The 25,747-nt window shown below is 44.0% G+C and overlaps 1 protein-coding gene across 1 annotated transcript in view; it reads left to right on the forward strand.

The window, feature by feature from the left end:
- Nucleotides 1-594: 594 nt before the first annotated feature.
- LOC308120397 (shisa family member 6) overlaps nucleotides 595-25,747 on the forward strand; it is a gene marked incomplete at its 3' end in the record, with an annotated part of 87,232 nt that continues 62,079 nt past the window's right edge. Inside the window, exons 1-3 of the mRNA XM_080481002.1 lie at nucleotides 595-1,543; nucleotides 2,853-3,013; nucleotides 17,940-18,050. Coding sequence (XP_080337128.1) covers nucleotides 999-1,543; nucleotides 2,853-3,013; nucleotides 17,940-18,050 — 817 coding nt within the window. The 5' untranslated portion in view covers nucleotides 595-998. The remainder of the gene's footprint in view (nucleotides 1,544-2,852; nucleotides 3,014-17,939; nucleotides 18,051-25,747) is intronic.

Genomic DNA, 25,747 nt, shown 5'->3' on the forward strand with positions numbered 1-25,747 from the left:
TCGGAGGAGGAGGAGGAGGAGGAGAAGGGAGGAGGAGGAGGAGGGGTGCAATTTACCGTTACTTGGCTGAGTTCTGACGACAGCACTGAAGTGATGTAAGAGAGAGAGAGAGAGAGAGAGAGAGAGAGAGAGAGAGAGAGAGAGAGAGAGAGAGAGAGAGAGATGGGATTCAGAGCTCTGACATTCTCACTTTCGGAGACCCAGACAAGGGAGCAACTCCCCAGCGGGTATCCTAACAGAGGTAGGGCATGCCATTCCCCCGCATAAAACCCACCGCACCAAGTCCATTTTAATCCTCTTCAGTCCTGTCTTGTTTCTTTTTTCTTTTCTTTTTTTTCCCAGCGACGCGTCGCGGTGCCAAGACGCTGCGCGTCGCTTTGGCATTTTCTTTTTTTTTTTATTGCACTGCGCTCGATGTCCAAGTTGGACGCAAAAAAAGAAGAAGGAAAAAAAAACACGCGACTATAAGTGAGAAAAGAAAAACCTGTCAAGAAGCCTGAAAATTAATTCATTAATTAATGACGCGTCCATGACGTGAGAGCTAATGCGCACGTTTGGCTTTATTTGTTCCCGCAGCCTAAGTTTGACTCCAGCAGACTGAGGGAGAGGAGGAGGAGGAGGAGGAGTGAGCGAGTGAGTGAGACAGAGGAGAGAGGTGTTTGGGAATCAGCACCGTGGACAGCGACATTCCGATCTGAGGAGAGAGGAGAGGAGAGAGGCTTCCATCCATCGGGCTGCGGGGAGATGGTGGAGCTCTCCCGGTGGCGCGCCGCGCTCTAGCGCGTCCATTGCGTAAGAGGAGCGGAGAATGCCCTTGACGGGAGTCTGCACAGAGTTTGCGTTCAGCATGACGGCTGCGCCGGACACCGAGCACGCAGGGGAAGACTCGGCGGCCAAACTTGCGCAAGACTGAAGAATATTTTTTCCCTGCAACTTACACTTGAAGTGTCTATTTTTAGTTTTTTTTTCTCTTGAGAAGAGAGTTTACGCGCAGCGCCATGGGGATACGGCACCTTCTGCTGCTGCTCATCTACCTGGACCCGCTGTGCGTCCTGAGCGCGGCCACGGGCGGAAAGAAAGCCAAATCCGCGCCAAGGAAGGGCGCAAACAAAGCCACGGCGGTGCCCACGGTGCTCTCCGCGCCCAAGACGCAGCCGCCGCCTCCGCCGAAGCCGCCCGTCAGCAACCACGACACCTGCCTGGGCTACTACGACGTGAGCGGCCAGTACGACAAGTTGTTCGAGTGCAACAACACGGACCACCGGTACTGCTGCGGGACGTGCTACCTGCGCTTCTGCTGCGAGTACAAGAAGGACCGGCTGGACCAGAAAGCCTGCAGGAACTACCAGACCCCGGAGTGGGTGCAGACGGCCGCCCCGTCCCCGGTGCCCACCGGAGAGACCTACGATCCCAGCATGGACCAGACCAACACGGCTGTCTACATCACCTGTGGGATCATAGCCTTCATCATAGTGCTGGGAGTGTCCGCAAAAGTTGCGTACGACAAAGCCACGGAGCCGCCTCAGGAGATGAACATTCACAGGTGAGTGTTGGGTGGGGGTGGATGGGGAGTCAAAGGTCAAAGAAAGCAGGAATCAGACCCATGTCATTCCCACTTTGTGCTTTTTCTCTCTCTGCTCCATCTCAGAAATAATGAGGGTTTTAATTAACAGATCTCTATCTGAAGGCAGCACCTTCCCAGATCAGATTCTGCCTGATTTGCCGGAAGATGTTAAAATCTACAAAGAGGAGAGCTCCCAGTCATTATCACAGAAGTTGAAAGGGAGCCATCTACAGCAGCGGCTGGTATGGCTGGTTGGTGTCTGCTGTGTGTGGGAGTGCAAAGAGCCTTAACAGCAAACTGTGATGCTGAAGCAGATATGGAGTTTTTTTGTTTGTTTGTTTGTTTTAAAGGGGGCTACCACTGTTGGATTCCCATCAATGTCTCCAAATTCTGCACGGTTTGCATCAGGATGAGGGTTTTCTTGTGTGTCCAGGTGGAGTTTTATTGATCTTGACAGGAAAGCAGAGGATAATCTCACCTCCTCAGCTTGGCCTCCTTCTTCCTCTTCCTCCTCCTGCTCGGGGGCTTTCGCCATATGAGAGTGATCACCCATGAGCGGACCACATGTTGTAGCTTGCTGCACCACATCAGTGAACAAATGCTGACACACATTATTTCCCCCAGATTGAGTAGTTGGTTTTTTTTTTTTTTAAATGGATGCATTATTCAACACTTGAGCAATCTTAAGACGGTGAATAATGGATAGTGTTAACATTGGGGCTGTATCAAGGTCGTGTGACACGCACGCACCGCTGCACATTCAATAAGGAACACGGTGGTGATGTGGTGGGGGGTGTAGCGGGGGGAGATAAAGGCGGTGGCGAGGCGTTTTGAAATATTTATTCAAAAGGTTACAACGCCGCAAACAAAAAGGATTTGAATCCCCCTTATTCTTTTAAAAGCCAGAAACGTCAACCAAACACTTTTTTTTTTTTTTTACCCCCCTTTAACTTTCTTTCATCGCCTTCGCTTCCCTCCCTCCCTCCCGCCCCCTCCTCAGCCTCCCCCCTCGAGGGCTCCATCCTTCCATATGCACCTGGTGCGGTCTGAAAAACATTCAGACTCAACCCAATTAGGCAAGATGCTCTCACATCCCAGCAAAAATGAGCCCTCGTCTCCCTCCCAGATGGAGGGGGAAAAAGGAGAACAGGTAAAAGAAGAAAGAGAGCAGCTCTGATTAACTCGTACAAGCAAAACACCATCTTATCAATTAGTGGAAGAAAGTCTGCTCTGGCTGCCGGTGTTGCACTCACGGTATAATTCTTCTTCTTTTTTTTTTTTTTTCCAGGGCCCTGGCAGATATCCTGAGGCAGCAGGGGCCGATCCCCATATCGCAGTATGACTGCGAGAACTTTGCGGCCATGAACGGCTCGCCCAAAGACAACACGCCGGTCAGAACCTCCTCCAAGAACCACTATACGCCTGTGCACGGATCCAAGTCCAACCACGGTAAGAACCCTGCAGAACTGAACTCTGGCTTTTCTGGGTGGAGTCATTCTTTTGGTGTCTATAAGTTGGCTATGACTGTGCGGTAGTGTTGAACCCGCCTTCATATTGATTATATTGATTATATTGATATTGATATTGATTTTGGAATACAGACCGTGAAAGCGAGGCGTCATGATCCTTCTGACCTTTTGGGTTTTAAGGTGTCAGAAAAGTTAGCGCAGGCTTGTGACGGCCGAGTGTTCACAGCAGAAAGAAGTGTTGGATTGTTCTCCCGCCAACAGGGAACATGTGATGGGTGGAGACTGTGAGGCACATTAGTTTTACCCTGCTGAGGATTTCTTTTGTCACTAGTGATGCACCGATATCACTTTTTTAAGGGACGAGCGCAAGTACAAGTACTAAGCTTCAGCTACTTGCCGATACCAAGTACCGATACAAGTACTAATTAAATGCTTTGCCGGCTCAAATGTCTCTGGTGATGAAGTTGCTGGTGTTGCACGAACAAGATTTCGCCTCCTCTTGATATTTTGGCAGAACATAATTTACAGTTCGTCTTAAGTATCTCATTCTCATTAACATCAAAGAATCCGCGAGCCGCTGACATCACTTGTCCTCTTTTGTCTACCTGCTGCCGACGTTGCTGATGCAGGATGTCATGTAATACTCGGCAAGTTGTGTTGGAGACCTTCTACAAGTACGCCGTGCAGTATTGGACTCAATATTGGTATCGGTGCATCCCCAGTTGTTACCATAGTGTAACTTGTACAGACGACCTTATCTTAGATTAAGTGGGTAAAGAAGATGGATGTTTAGGATATCAGATAAATATGCAATGAAGTTGTTGGTTATTACAATAACAATATCAGTTGCGAGAAATGCAAAACATTTTATGAGCCAATTTCTTTGAGTTTCGTTCTCTAAAGCCACAGTGCTCTTTCCCTTGGCCATAATTCACACCAGCTCTGAGTGAATCATGTTTACCCTTTCTTGTTTATTTTTTCTCATCACACAAGTGTCTGCAGTCTCAACCAGCAGAATTTCACCGTGAGTTGGTTGACTGTTGTATTTTTGGTCATTTCGTTCTTTGGTTTTTATGTTTCTAAATCATTAACAAAAATCATCCACAGTTCTTTGTTGAATTTGTTACGTTCTGTCATTTTGCCTTCGCCATTAATTTTCAAGTGTATTTTAATAATATAAAGGAATTATTCCTGGCTTATGTTTTAGTCGAGACGAGAATAAAGTGTTATTACGCAATCCAATAATCTTTAGTTCCTGAACTTGGGAACTGGGCATTAAAATACAACAATACAACAAACAAAGTGTTTGTATATTTAAATTTTGGTAAATGGATTTCTCTTATATAGCACTCACACACATTCACACACGCACTGGAGCACCAGTGGAGACAGCTGCCATGCAAAGTGCTCAGTCCATCCACTGGGAGCAATTTAGAGTTCAGTGTCTTGCTCAAGGACACTTCAACATATGGACAGGGTTAGATGACATGTGAAAGTGTGAAAATGACAAATAAAGTCCTTGTGAAGAAATGTCCCGAAGACTCCTATCTAACTATCTAGTGACGTGCATGTTGACATGTGCAGCGTGAACGTGAATAGAAACATAATTGATCACAGTTCAGTCGATGTTGCTATCACAGTAAACTGGATGTGGAACTATTGTTGGTCGGGCACTGTTTGGATCTGTGTGGTAACTATGATTTATCATCAACAAGGTTATTGTCCCCCCCACTCGCTGCCTCTCTGAGCGTTCCCAGCCCGGTCGTGTCCGGCAGTCATGCCAGTCTCCAATAAAGGCAGCAACAGGAGGAGAATTCCAATCTCTTCCTGTTGCGAGAGCAAAAACTGTTCTGACACCACACGGCTTTCAATCATATAATATCATACGCCTTAGCTGTCGAACAGGACAAGGGAAAGAAAAATGGTAAATTTGCAATATATTGTGGTGGTGGTGGGGGGGGTTGAATACTGGAAAGCTGTTTAACTGGTTGTCTGCGCTCCCTCCTCCGTGCCGTGCATTTGCAGAGCTTGGTTGCGTTTTCATTGCAGAGTTCTGCGTCACCCCCCCCCACCCCCCTCCGAGAGAGAGCCCCCACTGCGCCCTCGCTTTCAACGTTCTAATCTCCAATAGAAGCATCCTGTAATCATCCCATTTGAGCGAAAGAGAAGGGAGTTTGAGGAGGAAAGAGAGCGACAGAGGAGGGGAGGGGGCTGCTGGGGAGTTCTGTGGTGATGGTGGTGGTGGTGGTGGGGGGGATAATTACAGACTGGCGAGGTACAGGAGCAGGCCCCAGTAGAGTCTGACGGGCTGGAAGTGATGACCTCTCACTTAGTCCGCAGGGAGAACTGGGTACCAGAGGAAGGTGGAGGAAGATGGGGGGTTTGGAGGGAGTTAGTCGACGCCGGCGGGCTCTTTTAAAGAGAGAGAGGCAGGTGTGATCAGACGGAGAGAGGCAAAGCCACTTGGGGAAAAGAGGGGAAGGGGGGGAGGGGGTTGGGGGGGTGCAGATGGGAAATAATGAGCTCCTGCAAAGAAAAACCAGGGAGATGTTAAGCGACGGGGTTTGGTGAAAAAAGAGAAAAACCTGTCGAGGTGTTGATGTTTGAAGCTGTTAAGGCAATACGGTGATGGCGTGTCGTCGACTCAAGCTTGTTTCACCATTTGTGCTTCGTTGTTTAATCAAAAGTTGCTTTTGTCCTCCTTCTGGTTACAAAAAACCCCAGATGTGCTTGTCTAAACCAAGCATGTTGTGTTTGTTGAGGCAGACTGAGGAGGTAACCCGTCTTTTGTTAGTTTACACTAAAACCCATTAAAATGAACAAAAGCAACGAGCGCTGACTTCCTGAAAGCAGCACGAGAAGCCGGCGTTTTCCGAGCTCAGAGCCTGCGACAATGAAAATTAACGAGAGGATGTTGCGATTACTTCACAGCGACTAATTAAACCATTATGTCTGTCTTTGCACCAGTCGATTGTCTGAATAATCAAACTGGGATTTCAAGTATTGAGTGTTCTTAGGTTTTTCTATCGACTGACCTCTCCTCACGTCACTCTGGGCAGCCATCGGGGGGCTCCACTGGGTATTATCGTGAGCTCTGTTGGGTAAAATTGAACGTACGTGACTGTACGACAGTTAAGAGTCTTTCCGTTGGCTTTTGTGGAGCAGCTTTTCAGTTCTCTGTCACTTTATTAGAGCGAATACTCAGAAGATCTTGCGTATGTCCTCTTATTAGAAGTGGTCCGGTCTTGTTCTCCACAAGATGTAATCAAGTTAAGAATAAGGTAATGTTGGATGCCTTAATTAAGTAGTAATTCAGTGATGTCTATCAAAATTGAACAAAACATGCTGACAAAAATCATAGCTGTGAAGTTATAAGAAATCTCAACTGCCGAAACATTTTAAGGTTCAAACATGAAGAGCTGCTTTCTAAACCCACTTCAGGCACATTTTCCTTCAAACGGCTTTGCAGATTGTAAGAATTCAGCGAGGTGTAAGATACCTCGTATGTCTTATCCCAGCCGTACTCTCAATTTGAAGTCGATTGCATGATTCTGGTCGTCTCAGACAAACGCATTTCTCTCAATATCTTTGATCAAATCTGATTAATGTTTGCGGTTTGAAGTCGTACATCAACTTTGGGGCGACTGACCATCATGAGAGCAGTGAAAATAACTTCCAGGAGGTCAAATATTGACTGAGGACCTCGGCCACCGGGAATTCACGAGAATTATAGCAGCTAATGAGGCCATTGTTGCTTCGTTGGTTGCCTTCCAATCACATGATTATTGGTTTGATTGTCTATTTTGAACTCTTAAAGTTTCCTTAAGGAAGATGTGGAACTCCTGATATATTCGTGTCACACCCAACCCAATCCGGGGTTCTGCAGAACCAGACTCACTTTCTGCTGTTCAGGTTGGGGTTATGGCAGAGAAATAGAGAAAAGGGTTGGACAAAGACCCAGACTAGCAAGCAAACAGACATAAATCTCCTCGCTGGCGGCATGAAGATCATTTTCAGAAAGTGTCAGAAATTTCAGTCACACTAAACCTCACAGTGTGACCACTGCTATGAGCGCCAGTTGGTAGCAATTAATCAAAAAATCAGCTGAAAATGATAAAATAATCAAAGCAACAAAAGTTTCTGAAGGAGGTAAAACACTAGATTTCTAACAATTTATATACCAAGTTTTACCCCGAACTTAAATGCATCTAGAACGCCTCCTTCTTAAAGATTGAAGCAATAACATCAGCTCTGTGTGAGTTTCTGACAGAAAATGAATAAAGACGTTTCACATTAAACAAACTAATAATTTAACCACCTGTAGCTCACAGGAACCAGTGAAAAATCAACATTTTTACCAGCGACTCGTTGTGAACTTTACCCAGCCGGCTGGACTTTCTCAGCTGGCTTTACCACAGGATCTACGTGTTTACTTTAAATACAGAGTGATGAAAACAGGCCTGTTCGCCTGAATACTGCAGCCAAACAACAACGAAACTGGACTGAGGATCTCGTTTGTGGATTTTCTTTGTGCACTGAGACCATGGTGAAGAGGCCATTCGTATTTAATCAGAAGATTAGTGGCGACTGAGAAGAAATGAATGTCTTTGTGAATCAAATTAAGAGGTTTGTTTTACAATAAACTCCACATCAGAAAATGGCTTCATTGAAACTGTCAAGAGACTTTAAATAGTTTACTCACCAAAAGCAGTTGCTTTATTCACATTTTTAGGATGAGAATGAAATAAAAAAAAAGCTAGTGATAGTCCTGAGCTGTTAATTATTAGGAAAGTGGCCTTTAGAAAAATAAAAATCCTCCAAATTCTGATACAGTGTGGATTAATCGAGCGAAACGCCTGCCTCTGCAGTGATCACTTTGAGAGCCTTCATTTTAAACATTTGGTGTAAACACACACACACACACACACACACACACACACACACACACACACACACACACACACACACACACACACACACACACACACACACACACACACACGCACACGCACACGAGCGCACACACACACACACACACACAGAAGCGTCACTATTGTGTTTTCCACAAGTTTAAAAAAAAAAAAAAACTGTTTGAAAGTCACCATAATAGTGATCCAACTTGGTCGTCTGTCCATACGAACGTCATCGTGTGGCGGCATTTTCAAAACATTGTCGTGTAAACGCAAAACTTTTCTGAAACAAAAAACTCCATTTTGTGTCCACATGGCCTAAGAGAGTCTTAAAAAAAAAGAAAAAAAGATAAAAGTAGCGAGTGCACTAACGGCAGTTGTGCAATACATGCCACAACCAGAGTAGCTCGTATTTTGCCTAAAATTCGCTTTATGCATCGAGGAACTCTGAAAATGTGTCAATTCAATGCACAAAGTCTTTGTGAAGAGATCTTAGGGAACCTATTGTCTCTGCTAGAATATTAAAATGACATTATTTCTTTGGCACTGCATTAGAAAAGTAAAAATAATGAAGCACCTGCCAAAAAATGCTAAAAGATGTAGATTATATGGGCCAAATGATCCAGATGCCTGATCACTACACTAACAGCAATGAAAGGTAGATCCATTTTGCTGTTACAACGGCTTGTGCTCTTCTTGGAAGGCTCTCCACAGGATTTCAGAGAGTTTCTTTGGGAGTTTGTGCCCATACTCCTTCAGTAGATAAATTATGAGGTCAGGCACTGATGTTGGACAAGAAAGCCGTGCTGGCCGGGGTCGAGTTCTGGGCTCCTCAATGGTGAATTCATTAAACCTTTATGGACCTTGCTTTGTGCGCTGGGCCAAAAGTTATTCTACAGAATAAAATTGAGACTTTCCAAGACAAAGTTGGTAGCATTGCATTGTCTAAAATGTCTTGGTTTGTGCTTGATCTCTGTGGCAATAGATATCAAAATTATCAATACGGTTGTAAAAAAAAAAAAAAAAAAAAAATAAGAGTGTATGATAAACAGCTTCCATTTGTATTGTCTAGGTCACGCCTCAAAGTTGATCCACTGAATGTTTGTCGAAATGGGCGCAAACATGCAGAAACTGGTTTTCTCACAGGGTGCATCAAAATAACGCCCAATCTAATTGGATTTATGGATTATGGAATATCAGGTTGCACCTGGAATCGCCTGAGATTCCAGGAGGAGTAATAATTTATGGGATTTATGAACGTACATCGTGCAATGTGACTTATTACGTTTTCATGGATTATGAATGCATCGCTCTCTAACCCCCCTGGAAAGGTGTAAATCAGTCTTTTCCAAAAATGGATAGCTTTTATTTTATTGAGAGACATTTCTTCACCTGGTTTCCCGTCACTTTTATTTGTTGACTTTATTATAAGACTTTACTATAAGACTTTTTATGTGTCGTACCTGAAATTCGTACGACTGGTCGTCTCCTTGACCCCCCCACCCCCATGAGAATTTGCTCCACCAACATGTTCATCTCCACATTTATTGTGCTAGAACTGGGTCAGAGCTGCATTCGATTACTATATGGTGATTGTAAGTGAATGAACAGGGAAGCCACACCGTTTCCAGCCAGTCGGTTGCTCAGCCAGTGGAAATCTTTATTTACATACTCCCGTTTGCACGTTTTGTCACTCGTAGTGTTATTCTGAGCAAATCAGCTAGAAAAAGCAGCCAAGCTACAAGTGCATTATCTTTCAGGGTCTGAGTGAACCAGGCTCTTTCTATTAAATGTGCAAAGCCCCGTGAGCATTTGATTTGCAAATACTGGCAGGAGTGGTGCTTTTTATATGAAAGATAAATCATTTTGGCATCGTCTAACAATGTGAAAATATTTAATCATGAAAAGTTGGAAATAACCTTGTGTGGCTTCAGAGAATGAACAAAGAGTTATGAGTCAAATGAGATGGTTTACTTACCACACACACACACACACACACACACACACACACACACACACACACACACACACACACACACACACACACACACACACACACACAGGCAGCGACACAGTGCGTGCAGCCATCGTGGTTGACTTGTGGTTCGGTACGGGCGATAATCTCTTTACATTCCACATCTCCAACAGCACTCGCGCTCTCGACTTTATTTGGGTTCACTAGCCACTCGTAAGTCACGTAAACTTGGCCCCTTTCTGCCACTTTCATACTAATCAAGCTCTGGTGGGAGGTGGGGGAGACTTTTCAGCATTTATAACCCCGCCCCCCCACCCCCCCCAGCTCAGCTGGCCGACTGATGCAGCCGTCACAACTGTGGATGACTGCCTGATTTGACGTGACCTTCCTAACGTTTGTAGCCGGTAAAGGTCGGACGTCATTCGGTTGCAACTTATTTGGATTTGTTCTGAGCTCGGGCCGGCTCAGACAACCCCCCCCCCGCCTCTGCCTCCGCCTCCGCCTCCGCCTCCGCCTCCACACATCAGGAAACACAGCAACTTGTGGACATGAATAGCATGGACCACACAGCAGCAAAGCGTTCTTAATGGGTTCACAGAAAGAAGAGGGGAGTCAGCTTGTTCTTGCAGAAAATACATATTCATGTGAGCTTAAATGGGCATTTGGCACAGGATGGATGAGGAGGGAGGTGAGTTTTCCTCCAGGGAAGAGGATCACCACTTCATATCCAGGAGACACTGTGAGATCAGGTGGGGAGACCTCATGAAGCGACGCGGCCCTGAGTGGAGCACATCAGCTTATGTGGAGGGTACCAGAGAGGAGGGATGCATCAATGCCACTTTTTTAAAGGACGTTTAGCTACTTTAGATACTGAGTACTGATACAAGTGCCCATTAAATGCCATTAAGCCTAATATGAATACTTTATTTGCAAATGATGACGTCATGTCATCGGGATATCAGGTCCGATACTGCAGAGTACTCTGTGCAGTATCGGACCTGATATCCGGTACTGATATTGGCATCGATGCATCCCTACCGAAGAGCTTCCGCTCCTCCTTCCCATCTTCAGGGTGTAACAAAGCCCAGTTTTTTTCTGATCCACATGACCTTTGTTAAGCCAAAAATACCCAGGCGTTTTTATATTTCTATGTATTCCACATTGCAGGCCGTGCATGGCGATACGTTACCCTTGGCGCATTGCAAAAACTTCCCGGCGTTTTCAGAATGACATATTCTCATTTGAAATGAGAGGGGGAAAAAGAGGAGACAGGGGGCCTGAAGCGAGAAACAGTACAGACAGCATAATGTGATACCAGCTGCTATTTTTATTCGGATCCACTCTGCATTGTTGTGGGGCTCAGATCCTCTTTTAGGTCGGGGTGTAAACACGGAGCGCCCTGCAGCCACAACAAGGAGCCGGAGCAGACCTTGGATTTTTTAGAGGGGGGTGGGGGGGCAGCTTTACAAGAGTTTGCCTTTGGTTAAAGTAAACAATAACCGCGTCTCTGAGTAATGCAGTTTGGCCCACAGCTCGCTTCAGATGAAGTTGATTTATTTACCGCACACCACCGGCAAAGATTTGCCTCCCCCCCCACCCCCCCACCCCTTCTTTTTTCTCGAAAAAGTCTTGCTTGGTTTCCTCTCTGACATTTCTTTAATGCCGCAGAATGATGAAATATAGTTTTGAGGTTGTGCAGAGAGTAGCTGTTTTCATACTGTCTCGGGTTACTCAACGGAAACCAAAGAACCGCACTTATAATAAAAAAAAAAAAAAAAAAAAAAAAAAAACAATTACTCCCATCGAGCAGTTCTGTAAAAATATAGTGGAGGCAAATTGGATTGTGAGTTATGGAGCCGTGTTTGGTGTATCATGACATTCGGAGGAGGCGTACAGTACGTTTGAAAGATTACAAATGTTCTGTATGCAGTCGTGCAGGAAGAATCACAGGGTCAGGGGGGTGACTTTTGGGGAGAAATTGTGAGGCGATAGCAATAAGCAAAGGAGGAACTCTGGACTCCAGGGGGTGGTTTGAAACGACTTTCTGGTCTGGGTGGGGTGCGAACGTTCTGCTGTAAGAGAGACGAGACTGAACTGAATTTAGAATAAGTTATGGATCAGTCTCTCCACAAACATCCCAGTTTTCAGTTTTTAAATGAATTGCCCACCTGTGGACATTGTTTTTGTAGAAATGGCAGAAATGCTGGAATTTGCATGTCACCAATTGGTTGCTGTTTATTTTTATTATTTTTTTCTGTAAAGTAACAAGGACATGTGCACAGAGAGAACAGCACGCTGCAATCATTTAAGTCACTTTAACAAGTCTTTCGTTGCCGTTTAGGGAAACTAATGACTGTGATCATAGTGCCGATGTGCACTATTTCATTATTGCGCATTTAACATAAGTTACGTCTTCCCTGTTTACAAGACGACGGAGACCGATGCAGATCAAAAAACACTACGATCCGGAAGCCATTTTCTCAATGTTTCATTTTCAGTGACTCCAAAAAGCCCGGTTGTGTGGATGAAAAACCAAAAGTCCCTTTTTGCTCTGTCTGGTTCACCTATAACCAGAGCTAACCTGACGGCGTCTCAATCAAATGCCTGAACAAACCCACCTGGCTGCTCTCAATGTGAAGAAGAAGTGGCTCTACTCCATCACAGGAAGTTAATCCTGCCCCCCTCTGGAGAAAACTCATTCCAGCCACTTGTATCCGTGATCTCGTAATCTATTTTTTTCCCGTGGCTGTATATCTGAGGTCTAACTGTGTACAGCGCTGCAGACGTTGGCGCTTCCTCTTAGCTTAAAGGTCAGCTGCTGTGGACCATCAGAAGTTGTGATGATAGGATAATATTTGCAGCTCTTTAGTAGTTTTGGCGTGACCTTCATGGAATTTTGGAAGACTGACGCGGAGCTGCGTGCCTCTGCAAGTGACTTAACCCCACCAAGTTTTGCCTCAGTAACAAAGCTAATCTAATGACTCCTAATTATTTGCCAATAGGCACTTTTATAATTGCATTCAGCAAAGTTCTCCCAACACAACCACTCCCTACCCGCAGTTCCAGCAACCTCCCTCCAATTAATCCTTCCAGTGTAGGCTATAACTTCTCCAGTGTGACCTCGTCGGGTCCCCATTGGCCAGATAATCATCAACCCCCCACCACAAGGTTGAAAACACCTCGTCCTTTGCTGACTGCATCAACACATTTAATATAAGCTGTAAGCGTAACTGCGTTGAAGCTCAGCATCTGAGAGACCCCACCTAATTGTCTTCTGCTCTAGATCTCATTATTGCCCCTTATTATTCTGCCGGACCTTTGGCCTCCGGTGTTGAGGAGTTTGTTACCGCTGCGAAGGCAGGAATCCACGAGATTCTCCTTCCAGAAGTGGCCGCGGTTAATTACAAGTCGGTGTGGATCATGACTTGCGCACTGAACTTTGCCATCAGTTTCACAAGTGGCCAAGGTTAAGAGAAAAAGGGGACATGAGTCGGGCGATATCACACTTAAAAAAAAAAAAAGCGCATTTCTCTTAATGCGGTATCTTCAGCCGGAGGAAGAGAGGCAAAGATACGCGATGCGGAGCTCCGGCTGAGCAGCTTTATCGAAAAGACGCACACAGTTCCATGTCCATCTCAGCAGATCGGCATCTGATAATGCTATAAAATCAGCACACCATGTAAATTACCTCCGCCTAGCCGCGTTAAAGCCTAATCGACCTTGGATTCGGATAACCCTCCCCGGCGCGGCCGCACGGCTCCGCATCCTGCCCGGTTCCTGATATAATTATCTTATTATTCACATTTTTCCCGCTCTCAAAAATAATTCAGAGACGTAGGTGTCCGGCGAGGAGGTCTGATTAAAAAAGCATTATCATATGAATCCTCGATGCCCACCAGGCCCTGGCGTCGCCGCGCTGCACGTCGGGGGTGAAAGTCACGATTCTCTTTGTGCCAAGGACGATAAACTCAGAATGCGACGCCTTTTCCTCTGCAGGCTCTTCATGCCACCTCACCTTAATGAGGCGGGAAGGGGAGCGAGCGGAGAGGGGGTGGGCTTCTGAAGGGTCTTTTTCAGATTCGAGGGTTGTCGCAGTGGGTCGTGCAGTGGCCTACCAATGACAAATGTGACAAAGGAAGACAACAATGGCGCGAGCTGCGTGTCACAGGGAGAATTGCTGGTATGATAGAATGGGAAAAATAACCTCAGTAGATAGTCTATCTGCAGCCATGAAAGCAGTGCAGGCAGAGGTGTGATTGAGTTCAAAGTGCATCGGTATGTGGGTGTTGGAAACATATTGCTTTTTCTCCTTCTTGCCGTGGATGACCGCGCTGTGTTTGCTGATATGTTTTCACATTTCAACCATTTCTGATCTATCTGTGCCCGAGGAAAGTGACACCATGGGGGAGTTTTCCATTTGACACCATGAAAATGATACAATGGGTGCCGACGAGCCGATGGCTGAGAAGTTGGAATAGGCGTGCGGCTGAACGTCTGCACGTCATGAGAGCTTATGGACTATTTGACTGGCGAAATCCAAATATTACAGCTGATGCAGTGGTCCAGTTTATTACTTGAGAAGAAAACTGGCATTTGTGACATTTTGATCCTTTACCACAGTGATTCTCCACCTTAAATGTCCTGTGAGCCTCATGATTCCCGCTTCGCAAGACTGCAGACCTTTTCCCTTCTTTGCCTCTGATTTGACAAAATCTGACAGTCCTGCCCTCCTTCAGAAACATACAGGAGGTGGAACCTTCATATTAACACTAAGGGCCTGTTTCCCAGGTCGACACTCCCGATTCCACAAAGTGTCTTATTCTGGTTTTCTAGCTGAGCAAATCTAATTTTGACAATCTTAAATCTGGCACATGAGTACATCGTAAAAATGTCATATGAAAAATCTCATCTAATTTTTGTGAATTAATCTGATATGTTTGAGACATTTGGTTATGTGAAATATAATCTGGGGATTCTATGCTGTTATTAGTTGTACAGTTTGTGTACGTTGCATAATGTGATGAGTGGGTTAACGAAATGACATTAAATGACTTCACTATTTCTTATAATTCCTTTGTGTGGTGTTCGTGTTGTGCGAGGAGAATTTCAGTCACCTTCTTGAGTTCAATCGGATATGAAGAATCACTATGATTTTAAATAATTGATGGATTGTTTTGTGATTTTTGTGACTGAGCTTTTTGTCTCCTCTCCAGCTGCGGGGGCCTCGTTTTCAAAAGGTATTGTAAAAGTTGAGACAGGAAGGGTTGGAAACTTTGGAAATTTTCTAAATATATGAGAATGTTGAAGCATTGCTATTACCTCAAAAGAAGAAAAAAACATTTTAAAACAACTATTTTCAAAATGATGTCAATGGTTTTGCCAAAAATTGGGTTTTCTGTCAAATAACTTTGCTTTTGTTCATATTACATCAGTGGAAACACTCATTTGATGGCACGTTGTGAAATAAACTCCTAACACGATAGCGTTAAAGTCATCATATCTTGACTAAAAGTTGCATTAAATCTAATAAATTTCCAGATGATTGCAGCCTGAGCCATAGTGAATTGACATTACATCTGATTTTCTGATTCAGGGTTACTTGGGTAGCAAAACTGTGTCTCTGTGGACAAACGCTAACAAATTCAAACTACATAAGCTGGACTCATATTATCATGTTGACCAGTACAACAAACCTCTCGGTAACGTAATTACTTATTCGGTAAGAAGTTCTTTACGGGATATCAAATGACTTCAGGGACAATGCAACGAGCAGAAAAATAATCTCTCAGTAATGCTCGATTTTCTTGTTTAAATGTGATGTTTTTTAGTTCGTTAGCCGGTCCTTTCCCGAGCCACTGGAGTTGTATTTAATCCTGGAGGGAGCGTAAACCAAGAACTCAGGGCTGAAACAGCTGCTGTAAACTGTAGCACCGCCTGCTTGTTAAACCACAATGTCTTGTTAAATAAAAGCAGCAGGGTGTGTGTGTGTGTGTGCGTGTGCGTGTGCGTGTGCGTGTGCGTGTGTGTGTGTGTGTGTGTGTGTGTGTGTGTGTGTGTGTGTGTGTGTTTGGAGTTGTTTAAAGAGACCCGACGGAGCAAGACAGTAAAGAAAGTAAAGTAACGAGTAACAGCACTGCAGATTAGGAAAGAGTAACAGCCAACGATTCGTGGAAACGAGCACGAGTCAAACCAAACTGTTTGGTGAGGAGGGGCGAACAGGCTTTAGCGAGCAAGGAGTTCTTGTCATTCATCTAATTTAAACTATTGCTTTACATTTACAGTCAATCAGGGCTGTGTGGGGAGTAACAGATACCTCACAGTGATATGAGCCTTAATAGAAGCCTTATCACCCTGTTTACTCGACAACCTCTCAAGTCAAAATGCATCATTTTTGTATTTTCGTTTCAGTCTGTTTCCAAAGGAAAAAAAAGATGTAATTAGGATGTTGGGCCACCAGTGGGTGCTGTTGGTTGTGCAGCCTTGTTGTGCATGCAACAGTGGCAGTATTTCTGTAGTCTACATGGAGACAGAGCACAAGCGTTTTCAAAAAGTTGCTTTTCTTCTCGTTTTCACGGAGACGTGGGCGTAGCGTTTCCAAAAGGTTTTTTTGTGGCTCCAAGCATCACGTGAATAGACACCCAAAGTGCAACAAAAGTTCTCGTTTTCAGTGGAAAAAGGAAAAAAAAAATGCACAAAGACTGAAACACACACAAAGAAAGGAAACAGGAGGAAAGGAAAAGAGAGGAAGGGAAGAAAGAAATGACAAAAAAAGAAAAAAAAAAAGAAGAAAAAACAATGAAGAAAAAAATGAAAATAATTACTAGTACATCTAAAACGGCTTCAACCATTAGGGAACACACAGCGGCTATGAACAGCCAGAGAGCTAAAGAGGGAACATCTTTTAAAAAAGAGCAAAAAATCTCTAAAAAATGGCCACAAAAGCTTTAAATGTAATTACATTATATCTAAATTAGCTACAACACGTCATGAACACAACCTTTCTTGTATCTATAGCAATTGTTATTCTTCTTTTCAGATAATTAGCAAGTTATGCAGCACCTGACAACATTTATTTGGTGGAGAATCACGAAAACGGCGAGCCTTGATCTCGGTGCTTAGCTTATATGTATTTTCCCAGTGGAAAGTGGTAATGTTCCCACTTTCCATTTAATCGATTTCAATTCATGGAGAGTTTTTGACTTTATTGTTCCCGTTGCAGTTTCCCGAGCTGCTTCAGGTTTAAAAACCATTAAAGCAAAGCAAGGGAGGGATCAAAATATCTGCGCGTTTCATAATTCTGACGTTTTAAACCTCATGAAGTTAATTGTTTTGGATTGAACTTTGCTCTCTCTGTGCTTTCTGCCTCGGGCTCTTTTCGAGGTGTCAGAGATAATTACAATTTTATGTTCACAGTTTCAGTTTAATTGCATTTTTTTAATTGGTATCATTTTGGTTCCTATTTAAACAAAGGTCAAATAAAACCCTAAGAACGTGAGTACAGTTGATCGTGCCTTAATTTATCTGTTTACAGGGAACCACAGCTTGAGTTCTGACTGAATAAGAAGAGGAAAGTCAATCCCATTGCACAAATCATTTTTTTATGAGTTTAATGGTCTTGTAAATACAGTTTTAATCAATTTGAGGGTGAAATTGTGAACCAAGACTGTTTAACTGGGTTTTTGTGAGACCCTGGGTGAATATTATAGCAATAAAACCAGTGGTTTAAATGAGGAATGCACGGATACCACTTTTGTAAAGTATGAGTGCTTACCTTTAGCTACTTGTTGATACCAAGTACCAATATGAGTACAAATACCAATACTTATTAGAGGCTTTGAAGCTTTGGCTTCGAATATTAGAGAATCTCCCAACTGCTGACGTCATTCGTAGGCCATCATGGATCTTTTCTGAGCATCGGATCACGATAACCAATACTGGTATCAGTGCGTCACTATCGTTTAAATCAAACTGACATAATGACTCATGTGTTTGCATGTTTTTCCTGTGCTTTGACCTCTCAGGTCTCCACTATGGGAAGGAGAGCGTCCGGAGCAGCGGCGGCGGCGGCGGCGCCGACCTTCACAACTTCATATCCTCCGGCTTCGTGACGCTGGGTCGAGGCCACCAGAAAGGTAGCTCACTCTCATTCCTCTTCCTACTCCTCCTCCTCCTCCTCTTCCTCCCCCTCACACAGGTGATCGAATTAACCGCCCCCCTCTGATTCCTGCCCGAACGCCGAAAGCGACCCGCTTAATGTTTCTCCCGCCGCAGCAGTGATCAACAACAACGAGGAGGTGAAATGTTTCCCACATTCAATTTCTCTCCTCGAGCAATTCCCGTGAACTCCTGCTACGGCATTTTGCAATCAAATACACACACACACACACACACACACACACACACACACACACACACACACACACACACACACACACACACACACACACACACACACACACACACACACACACACACAATTATCAGTGGGGAGAGTTTTTTCTTCTTCCTGGGTAATGCACTTATTAGCATGCAGCCACATCGGCCGAGCTCTCGTGATTTATTCCCATCCATTTCAGCTCAAACAAATCTGTGGTGTGGGTGTGTGTGTGTGTGTGTGTGTGTGCGTGTGTGTGTAACCTTGCGTCGGCTGCGACGCGACCTCCTTCACCAAGTGCAGTTTTCAAAGGTTTAATTGAATGTTTTTGCATGCCTTGGCTTAAAATCTAGAATCAGACGGAAGTGATTCTCCGTACATATTGTGTGAAATGTAAATACATTTAAATCCACTTAAAACTGTTTAACCTTGAAACCACAAGGCACAGAAATTGGAAACAGATTATCTCATATATAGATTGACAAAAGGCTCGTGTGTAGGGTTTTCACCGTATAACACAGCATTAGCACGTTTCACTACATGGACATGGAAGGTCCGACGCGTGTTTGATTATTCATTCATGGAAAATCTGTTTTAAACATGTTTGAAAATGTATAATTCAGACATGCTTCTGTTATTGTGTTGAGAGACATTTCTTCGACTGAACTTTTTCTTGTGGTTATTATCATAAGATGTTTTCTTTGTTGTACCATATAAGGTCTCACAATCTTCATTACTGAAAATGGCTACAATCCCAACACGAAGCTTATTTTAATGAAACCTTCTGGGCTGGATTGGAGCCTCTTGCAGGCTGGTTTCGGCCCACAGGCCTTATGTTTGACACGCCTGATCGACACAGATCTGAGCAACAGACGGGTATGAATGACTGGGGAGGAGAAGCCTTCTTTTTCATTTCACGCACTCCCAGAATGTCATTAGTTGTAATTCCTCCTAATATCTCTTATTAAAATGGAGCAACACCAATTGGGAAGAGGACCGTATTTATGAGGTAGAACAAAACCACTCATATATTTGGAGTCTGCAGGGAACCATTAATCACACATGTTATCACTGCAGATGAAGTGTTAAATTAGATGACTTTTATTAGTAATTAGCAACATCCACAAGTATGTCGAAAAAGCCTCTTTTATTTATTGGATCTTATGACCACAGGTCCATCAGTGGACGGTCACAGCAGACTAATGAGATGTTAAACCTGAAGGCATCCAGGTTTTATTCTTTAGTTCCACTCCTTTCTCATAAAACTACCAGTTACCTCACATTTTATGTGAAATCGTCTCTGGATTTATTGGAAATTAGTGCAGTGCAGTTGGGATCTCAGGCAGCAGTGTCTGAAAAACACGATTATGTTGTTGGAGCTACCACAATGACTAAGAAACGCGGGAGAAATCCATTGTCTGTGAACACAGTTCATCACTGCATGCACAAATACAAACCCTGCAAAGAAGAGACCAGCTGTAGAGACGCTGCTGTCTTCGAAGCATTTTCAGAAACTTACACCTTGAGAGCCGTTTCCAAAAAGTTTTCAGTGGCTCCGAGCACCATTGTCGTGTAAACAGACACAAAAAACCCAACAATGGTTTTGAGTTTTCACTTAAAACGTGGTGTAAATGGCCCTTTAGCCGATCAGACACTTAATTCCTCTTTCTATTCGTTCTGTTTTTACTTTTAGCAAAACCTTACAGCTCTTCTCCGAGTAGACTCGCACTCCCATAATATTTGGTCCTATACTGCTTCAAGCTTCCTTTCTTCATATTTTCTCTGAAAACCTGCTGAAGCTCATCACGGTGACCTTTCAGCCGGAACAAAAGCCCCTCGGGGTTTTTCCGCCTCGCCTGGTGGTCGTCAGGTTTGTGTTTCACTGAATGCTGCTGCATTGTTCCACAGCATGCGGAACCTACGAGTTTCCCTCTAATGAGGAGCCGTCTCTTTCATGTTTACATGGAATTAGCTGTTTTTCCGCCGTGCCTTTTTGCTCAGCGTGTTTTCATCCACAGAGGGGGGGGGGGTTCAGGTCCACAATAGTATTCAGCTTGGAGAAAAGCAAAACCACCTCTTATTGTACATCGCAGTGGTTAATGAGGAAAAAAACAGGATTAGGTCGTATAAAAACGCCTATTTTTGTGTGCAAACATCACAAATAGCATTGGTGCCGTGTCGCTGCTGCAACAGCATTAGCACGAGGTGCTTCATTTGGTTCGTAAGCTTGAATCCGTGTTTCCATGCAGCCTTTGATTCTTCTGCTGCAAAAACTATGAAATGTGACATTCTTGCGAAGGGGCTGCTGACGCTTAAACTGGCTCCCCGCACTTTATGAGAGAAAGTACACGCAGCGTGTGTGAAAGGCTCATTTCTTTGCGTTGTCCTCCGATTGGCCCCTCGGTGCCCCCGAGGCAGGCGTCACTCTTAAAATCAATGAAACGCTGCTTGTGAAGTCGGGTTTGGAATAATGTTTCGTGTTTTCTGAAGCGCGGGGAGGGTAGCTAACGGTTTAATAATAAAAAATAAAAAAGACAGAGCCTCCCCCGCTCCCCTCGCAGCCGCTTACAAGCAGCCTTCAAATACATCCAGATATATAATATATGACGAGCCGTTGCGACTGAGCCAGGAGCAGAAATGGCTCCCACCTGTCAGTCACTTTCTCTCCTCAACATTTTTCTCTCTGCTTTAATGACCTACAAATCATCGCTGGACCCCTACTTCAGAGTTTATCTGATATAATCTGCTAACGCGCTGCTCAATTCCAAGACACTTTCACGTTTTTGACTCATTAAAGTCAATAAAAAATAAAAATAAAAACACTGTGGGGTATTAAAAAAACTAGAAAATATGCATGTATCGCTTCAAAATGTCTCCAAATGGGATGAAAATACTATTAAATTTTGACAAAACATGGTGCCCGTCTAATATAACCACACATTTTTTAAGAAGATAATTTGAGTCAAAACTCAACAGCGTTCGTGATATTAAGAGATTTGTCATTCATTCTCTAAATGATATAAATGCATCGATCTCAATGTGTCATATAAAATGATTTTCTCAGGCCCCGTTTACACAACAATGTTTCAAGTGAAAAAAGTTCTTAGTGCTTAGTCAAAACACAGCAGCGTCACCGTGATTACAAGAGATCGTCATTTGCATGACTTGTCAGCAGTAAAGGGTTGAGGACGAGTAAACAGTCTGCATGTATTTCACTTTTCTTTTTTTCATTCTGTTTGCACAGCTTGCTTTGCTCTGGCTCAGATGAAAAACACTGAGTTGTTTCAAAAAAAGAAGAGAAAAAAATGCGAGTACATATTCGTTGGTCAGTCATTGGAAAACATTTGTCTTCCGCATGAATCTGGAGGCAGATGTTGTCTCCTCGGCTGCGTCTCTGCTGAAGAAGGTTTCACAGTTCAGGAAGTGAGTCCTCTGGCTTGGATGAGTCTGTTGTGCAGCCTAATTATACAGAGAGAATGTGCATTTGGCTGTTAATTACGTAGAGTTTTCTGTGTGTGTGCGTGTGTGTGAGCGCTGCCCTGGGGGAGGACAGGTGAGGACGGGGGGGTGGGGGGGTGGTACTGAGCAGCTGGATGCTTCACATCTGCGAGGAAGATGAGCACAAAACAAACCAGATTAGCTGGGAGCCAGGAGCCGAGGTAAAAACCCAAATGAGAAGATGGCCTCATTCACCTTTTGTGGTGCGCAACCTTCCCCTGAGCCCCCCCCCCCCCTCCACATTATTTCCCATGATGCCTTTAGGGAAAGGTCGTGAACTCGTGTGGCGCTCTTTGGCAACCACGATGCAGCCTGATGGCGGTTAGATCGAGGCAATGGAAGCATTTGGTTCGAGGTCTACGTTTGTTTCCTGATGCTAAATTCACTGCGCTGTGCTGGCTCAGCCATTAAATGAAGCACTAAAGTCGGTGCTATTGATAGAGTCAGACTCCATCAAACCAATACAGATGATGTGCGAACACGATTTCTCAATTCAGAGGCACAAATGAACCTGGAACACAGTGTGGAAGGAAACCAGACTCGTGAACCCACATGGGAACCTTTCTGTTGGCTGCTGCCACAGAATTCTACCTACTAACACTGAGAAATGCGTCTCAGATCAACTGGACTCAGATAAACATCTTTAAATTGACCTGATTCAAGTGGTTTCATCAGTTTGTGCTGATCACCTGACTTCGGCCCCGCTTAAACAACGTTTTTAAGTGAAAACGCAAACATTTTATCGCAGCTGGGGGTAATCTTTTGCAATATGTATATTGCACAAGTACATATCAAGAAAACAATACATTTGCTATATGTTGTACAGAGAAAATGAGTAGTTTGCGTAACAGAATCTGTTGGATTTGATCAATTTTCCCCAGAATTAACCAGAACGTTCCAGGTGTAACTTTGAAATGTGAGCAATAGTCTCTGACTGATGGCGTTTTACACATTGTGAGCAAAAATTATTGACCGTTTCTTTCCTGAAGATTGGGCTGAAAAATGTGGAGGAATGCAAATTTGAGGCGACATCTGGCCGTCGGAGTGTTTTATTGCAAGGAGTCTGAATTCCTGCTCCGGAGCTATCGGCGACGTTCCGTATCCAGTCGGCTGTGGGAAACGCTCCGAATAATATCAGTGCTGAGTTGGAGAAAGTGTGGCAGCAGTGGTGGGAGAACAAACAGCCACCCCGAGCTGTGTTTTGACTGCACGTTGTGTGCAGCAAAAATATTATCGGGGTAAACAAAACCTTTTGCTGTGACATGCTGTCTGACGGGCTACCGTGTAGCAGCAGGGCTCGAACGCTCCCCGATGTTCCCGGGCGCTTGATGTCTCAGCGAGCACGCCGTTTTCCCACAGAGAAAGAGCAGGTACACACAGTGGCGAAACTCTCACAATAACTATTTACAGTAAACCCCGCCTCCCAGGGGACTCGTGTTTTTGTTGTTTTGAAAGTCTCCCGAGAATTATCGGAGGGGCCTCACAATCAAAGTGGGAAGAGACGAGGACTTTTGATGGCCGGTAACGAGGAACGAGTACGTGAAATTCTTACAGGGCCGGAAGATGGATTCTGTTAACTGTCTGAAATGGTGATGTTTTGTTTTTCTCTCCACTCTGCGAGGGACTGTGATCACGTCGTGTTTCTGTTTGTGTGAAAACAGTGACTACAAAGCTCACTCAGCTGGTCGCCTCAGAGGTACAGGAGGCCTGGACGATTGTGCGGATCCCTGTCCATGGGCTCCTGATACATCAATGAACATTTGGTTTTGTCACTCTATCACGTCAATGCAGCAGTTCCCTTCCTTTTAAATTCATCTGGAACGATAAACCCTCAATGCTATTCAGTGACTGGAAATCGGCTTAATTCAACTTTGTGCTACATGTTATTACCCAGATTATCCTAATCAACCCCCAACTATTGAGCTGTGAATTACACAGTCTATGAAGTTTTCAGAGGATATTTTGAAGCTGTTGCTCTGTTTTTATGGAGACTATCTCAGGTAACCCCTGAAGCAACCCATATGTATTGGTTGAGCCAAACATTTGCAGCTATTCCCTAAAGGCTTATCGTACATTGAGTGACACGAAAGTGTGCATGTTTGAATTAGTTTGACGTAACACACGTTATTATTCATTTTATATTACCTTTGAACAAGCACCCAGGATTTTCTGCCCAGTGTGTAAACCAAAAACATCAGTAAAAGCATTATGTGGAAATGTGAAGTCCTGTGTGTGCAGTAAGACAGAGCGTGGATGTATTAAGCTTTTGTTTGAATCGACCTCGAGAGGAGTTTAGAATTAACCTGTAATAGACTCAAAGAGCCTGATTTACTAAGTTCCTGTATAAAGCTCCCACAAATAGATTGTGCTTTTGGCTTGGATGCGTTTTGAAAGTGATCAACTGAAAATAACAACATGAATTACACCACGAGCAACCAGAATTATAGTACAGTAGAGTATTGGAATGAGTATTTTCAGTGCTTAATGCATTACAGTCTCTGTGGAATGATTCGATGAAGCTCCACAAGTACAAAACTGCAAATAAATCTGAATGTGTCCCACCAGGATAAAAAAAAACAATATGGGTGATGCTCTCTCAAAATGCCAAAGCTGAGGGAAAAACATGAACAGAAAAGATTCAGAAAAGATTGCAGGACAACACAGAAACTATCCTAAAGTCTGCAAATCGAAGTCGTGGAGGGCCATTTGAGCAAATGCCTCTCGTAACAATAACTGCAGGATCTTGGCTGAAGGCTAAGGTGATTTGTACAAATTTGTACAAAAACAAGCACAAATGAGTACATTAATCTATCAGTATAAACTCCTTCCAGTATTTCCAAGCCCATATTCATGAAGGCAATTGTGCTAAATTGATGATTTGTTGTTTTGCGTGTCTGTTAGATGTGAAAATCTGTGAATGCAGTTATTTTTCAGCCAGCATTGTGTACACACACACACACACACACACACACACACACACACACACACACACACACACACACTTCTAAATCCCCCCGATGCACCACTCAGCAGCATCGAGATGCCAGATAGCTCGTTTTTGTCTCAAGGATGACGAAGCCATGAAGCCCTACTCTGCCTCTAATTGGCTAATACTTGCTACATTCACTGATTTGATTCTTTAATGTCTATGTTTATTGTGCAGCATGAAGGCGGAGGAACCAATCAGGAGCAGAGCAGTAAGAGTCATGACGAGGCAAATATTGCTAACTGATAGATTATACCGAATTTATGTGACAACGAGTAAATACCATGGATGGATTTGCACTAAATAGTCATCGTACTTACCATTGTTTCTAAACAATGGCAATTCTGTTCTGCTTTAAACGAAGGCGAAAATCAAGAGTATACCCACTTCTACAGGAACCGCTACATTACCGATTAATAAATCAGTGAACACATGTACACGTGTGCAATATTTCATTCGTACCTGGTTTGATACAGGGAAAGCTTTTAATAGATCGGGTCCAAAATTACGTATATGTCAATGTAAACAGGAAGAATTGGACCATGACATGGCGGTAATATATTGAGTCACACTTCCTATCAGTTGAGTCTTTATAGTCACTCAAGCTTCAAACTCATCACGTCTCCCAGTTTCGACCCGTAAGCTACTTTTGTGTTTCGGTCTGAGACCTTCTGTTTCTGGCACGAGGGCGGGTGGCCATCTGTCCCCCTTTTCTCAAAGTGTCACGTCTATGCCCAAGAGAACCACCGGCTCCAGAGGTAGTTTGGATGTTTTGTTCTAGGACTTTGGCAGGAACCCTAATTCTTCTGGGGGGGGGGGTCAAAGACATAAACACATGAGGTTATTTTTGTCTGTCGGCGAAGGAATAAAGTTTGTTTAAACATAAGCCGAGTGTTTCTTGTTTGTTTTTTTCGCGTCGAGTGACAGTCTTTTTACCCGTGCTGAACTTTATTTAGCATGCACAGCTGCTT

Source organism: Lipophrys pholis (genome assembly GCF_963383615.2).
Source record: "Lipophrys pholis genome assembly, chromosome: 1".
NCBI classification, from domain to species: Eukaryota; Metazoa; Chordata; class Actinopteri; order Blenniiformes; family Blenniidae; genus Lipophrys; species Lipophrys pholis.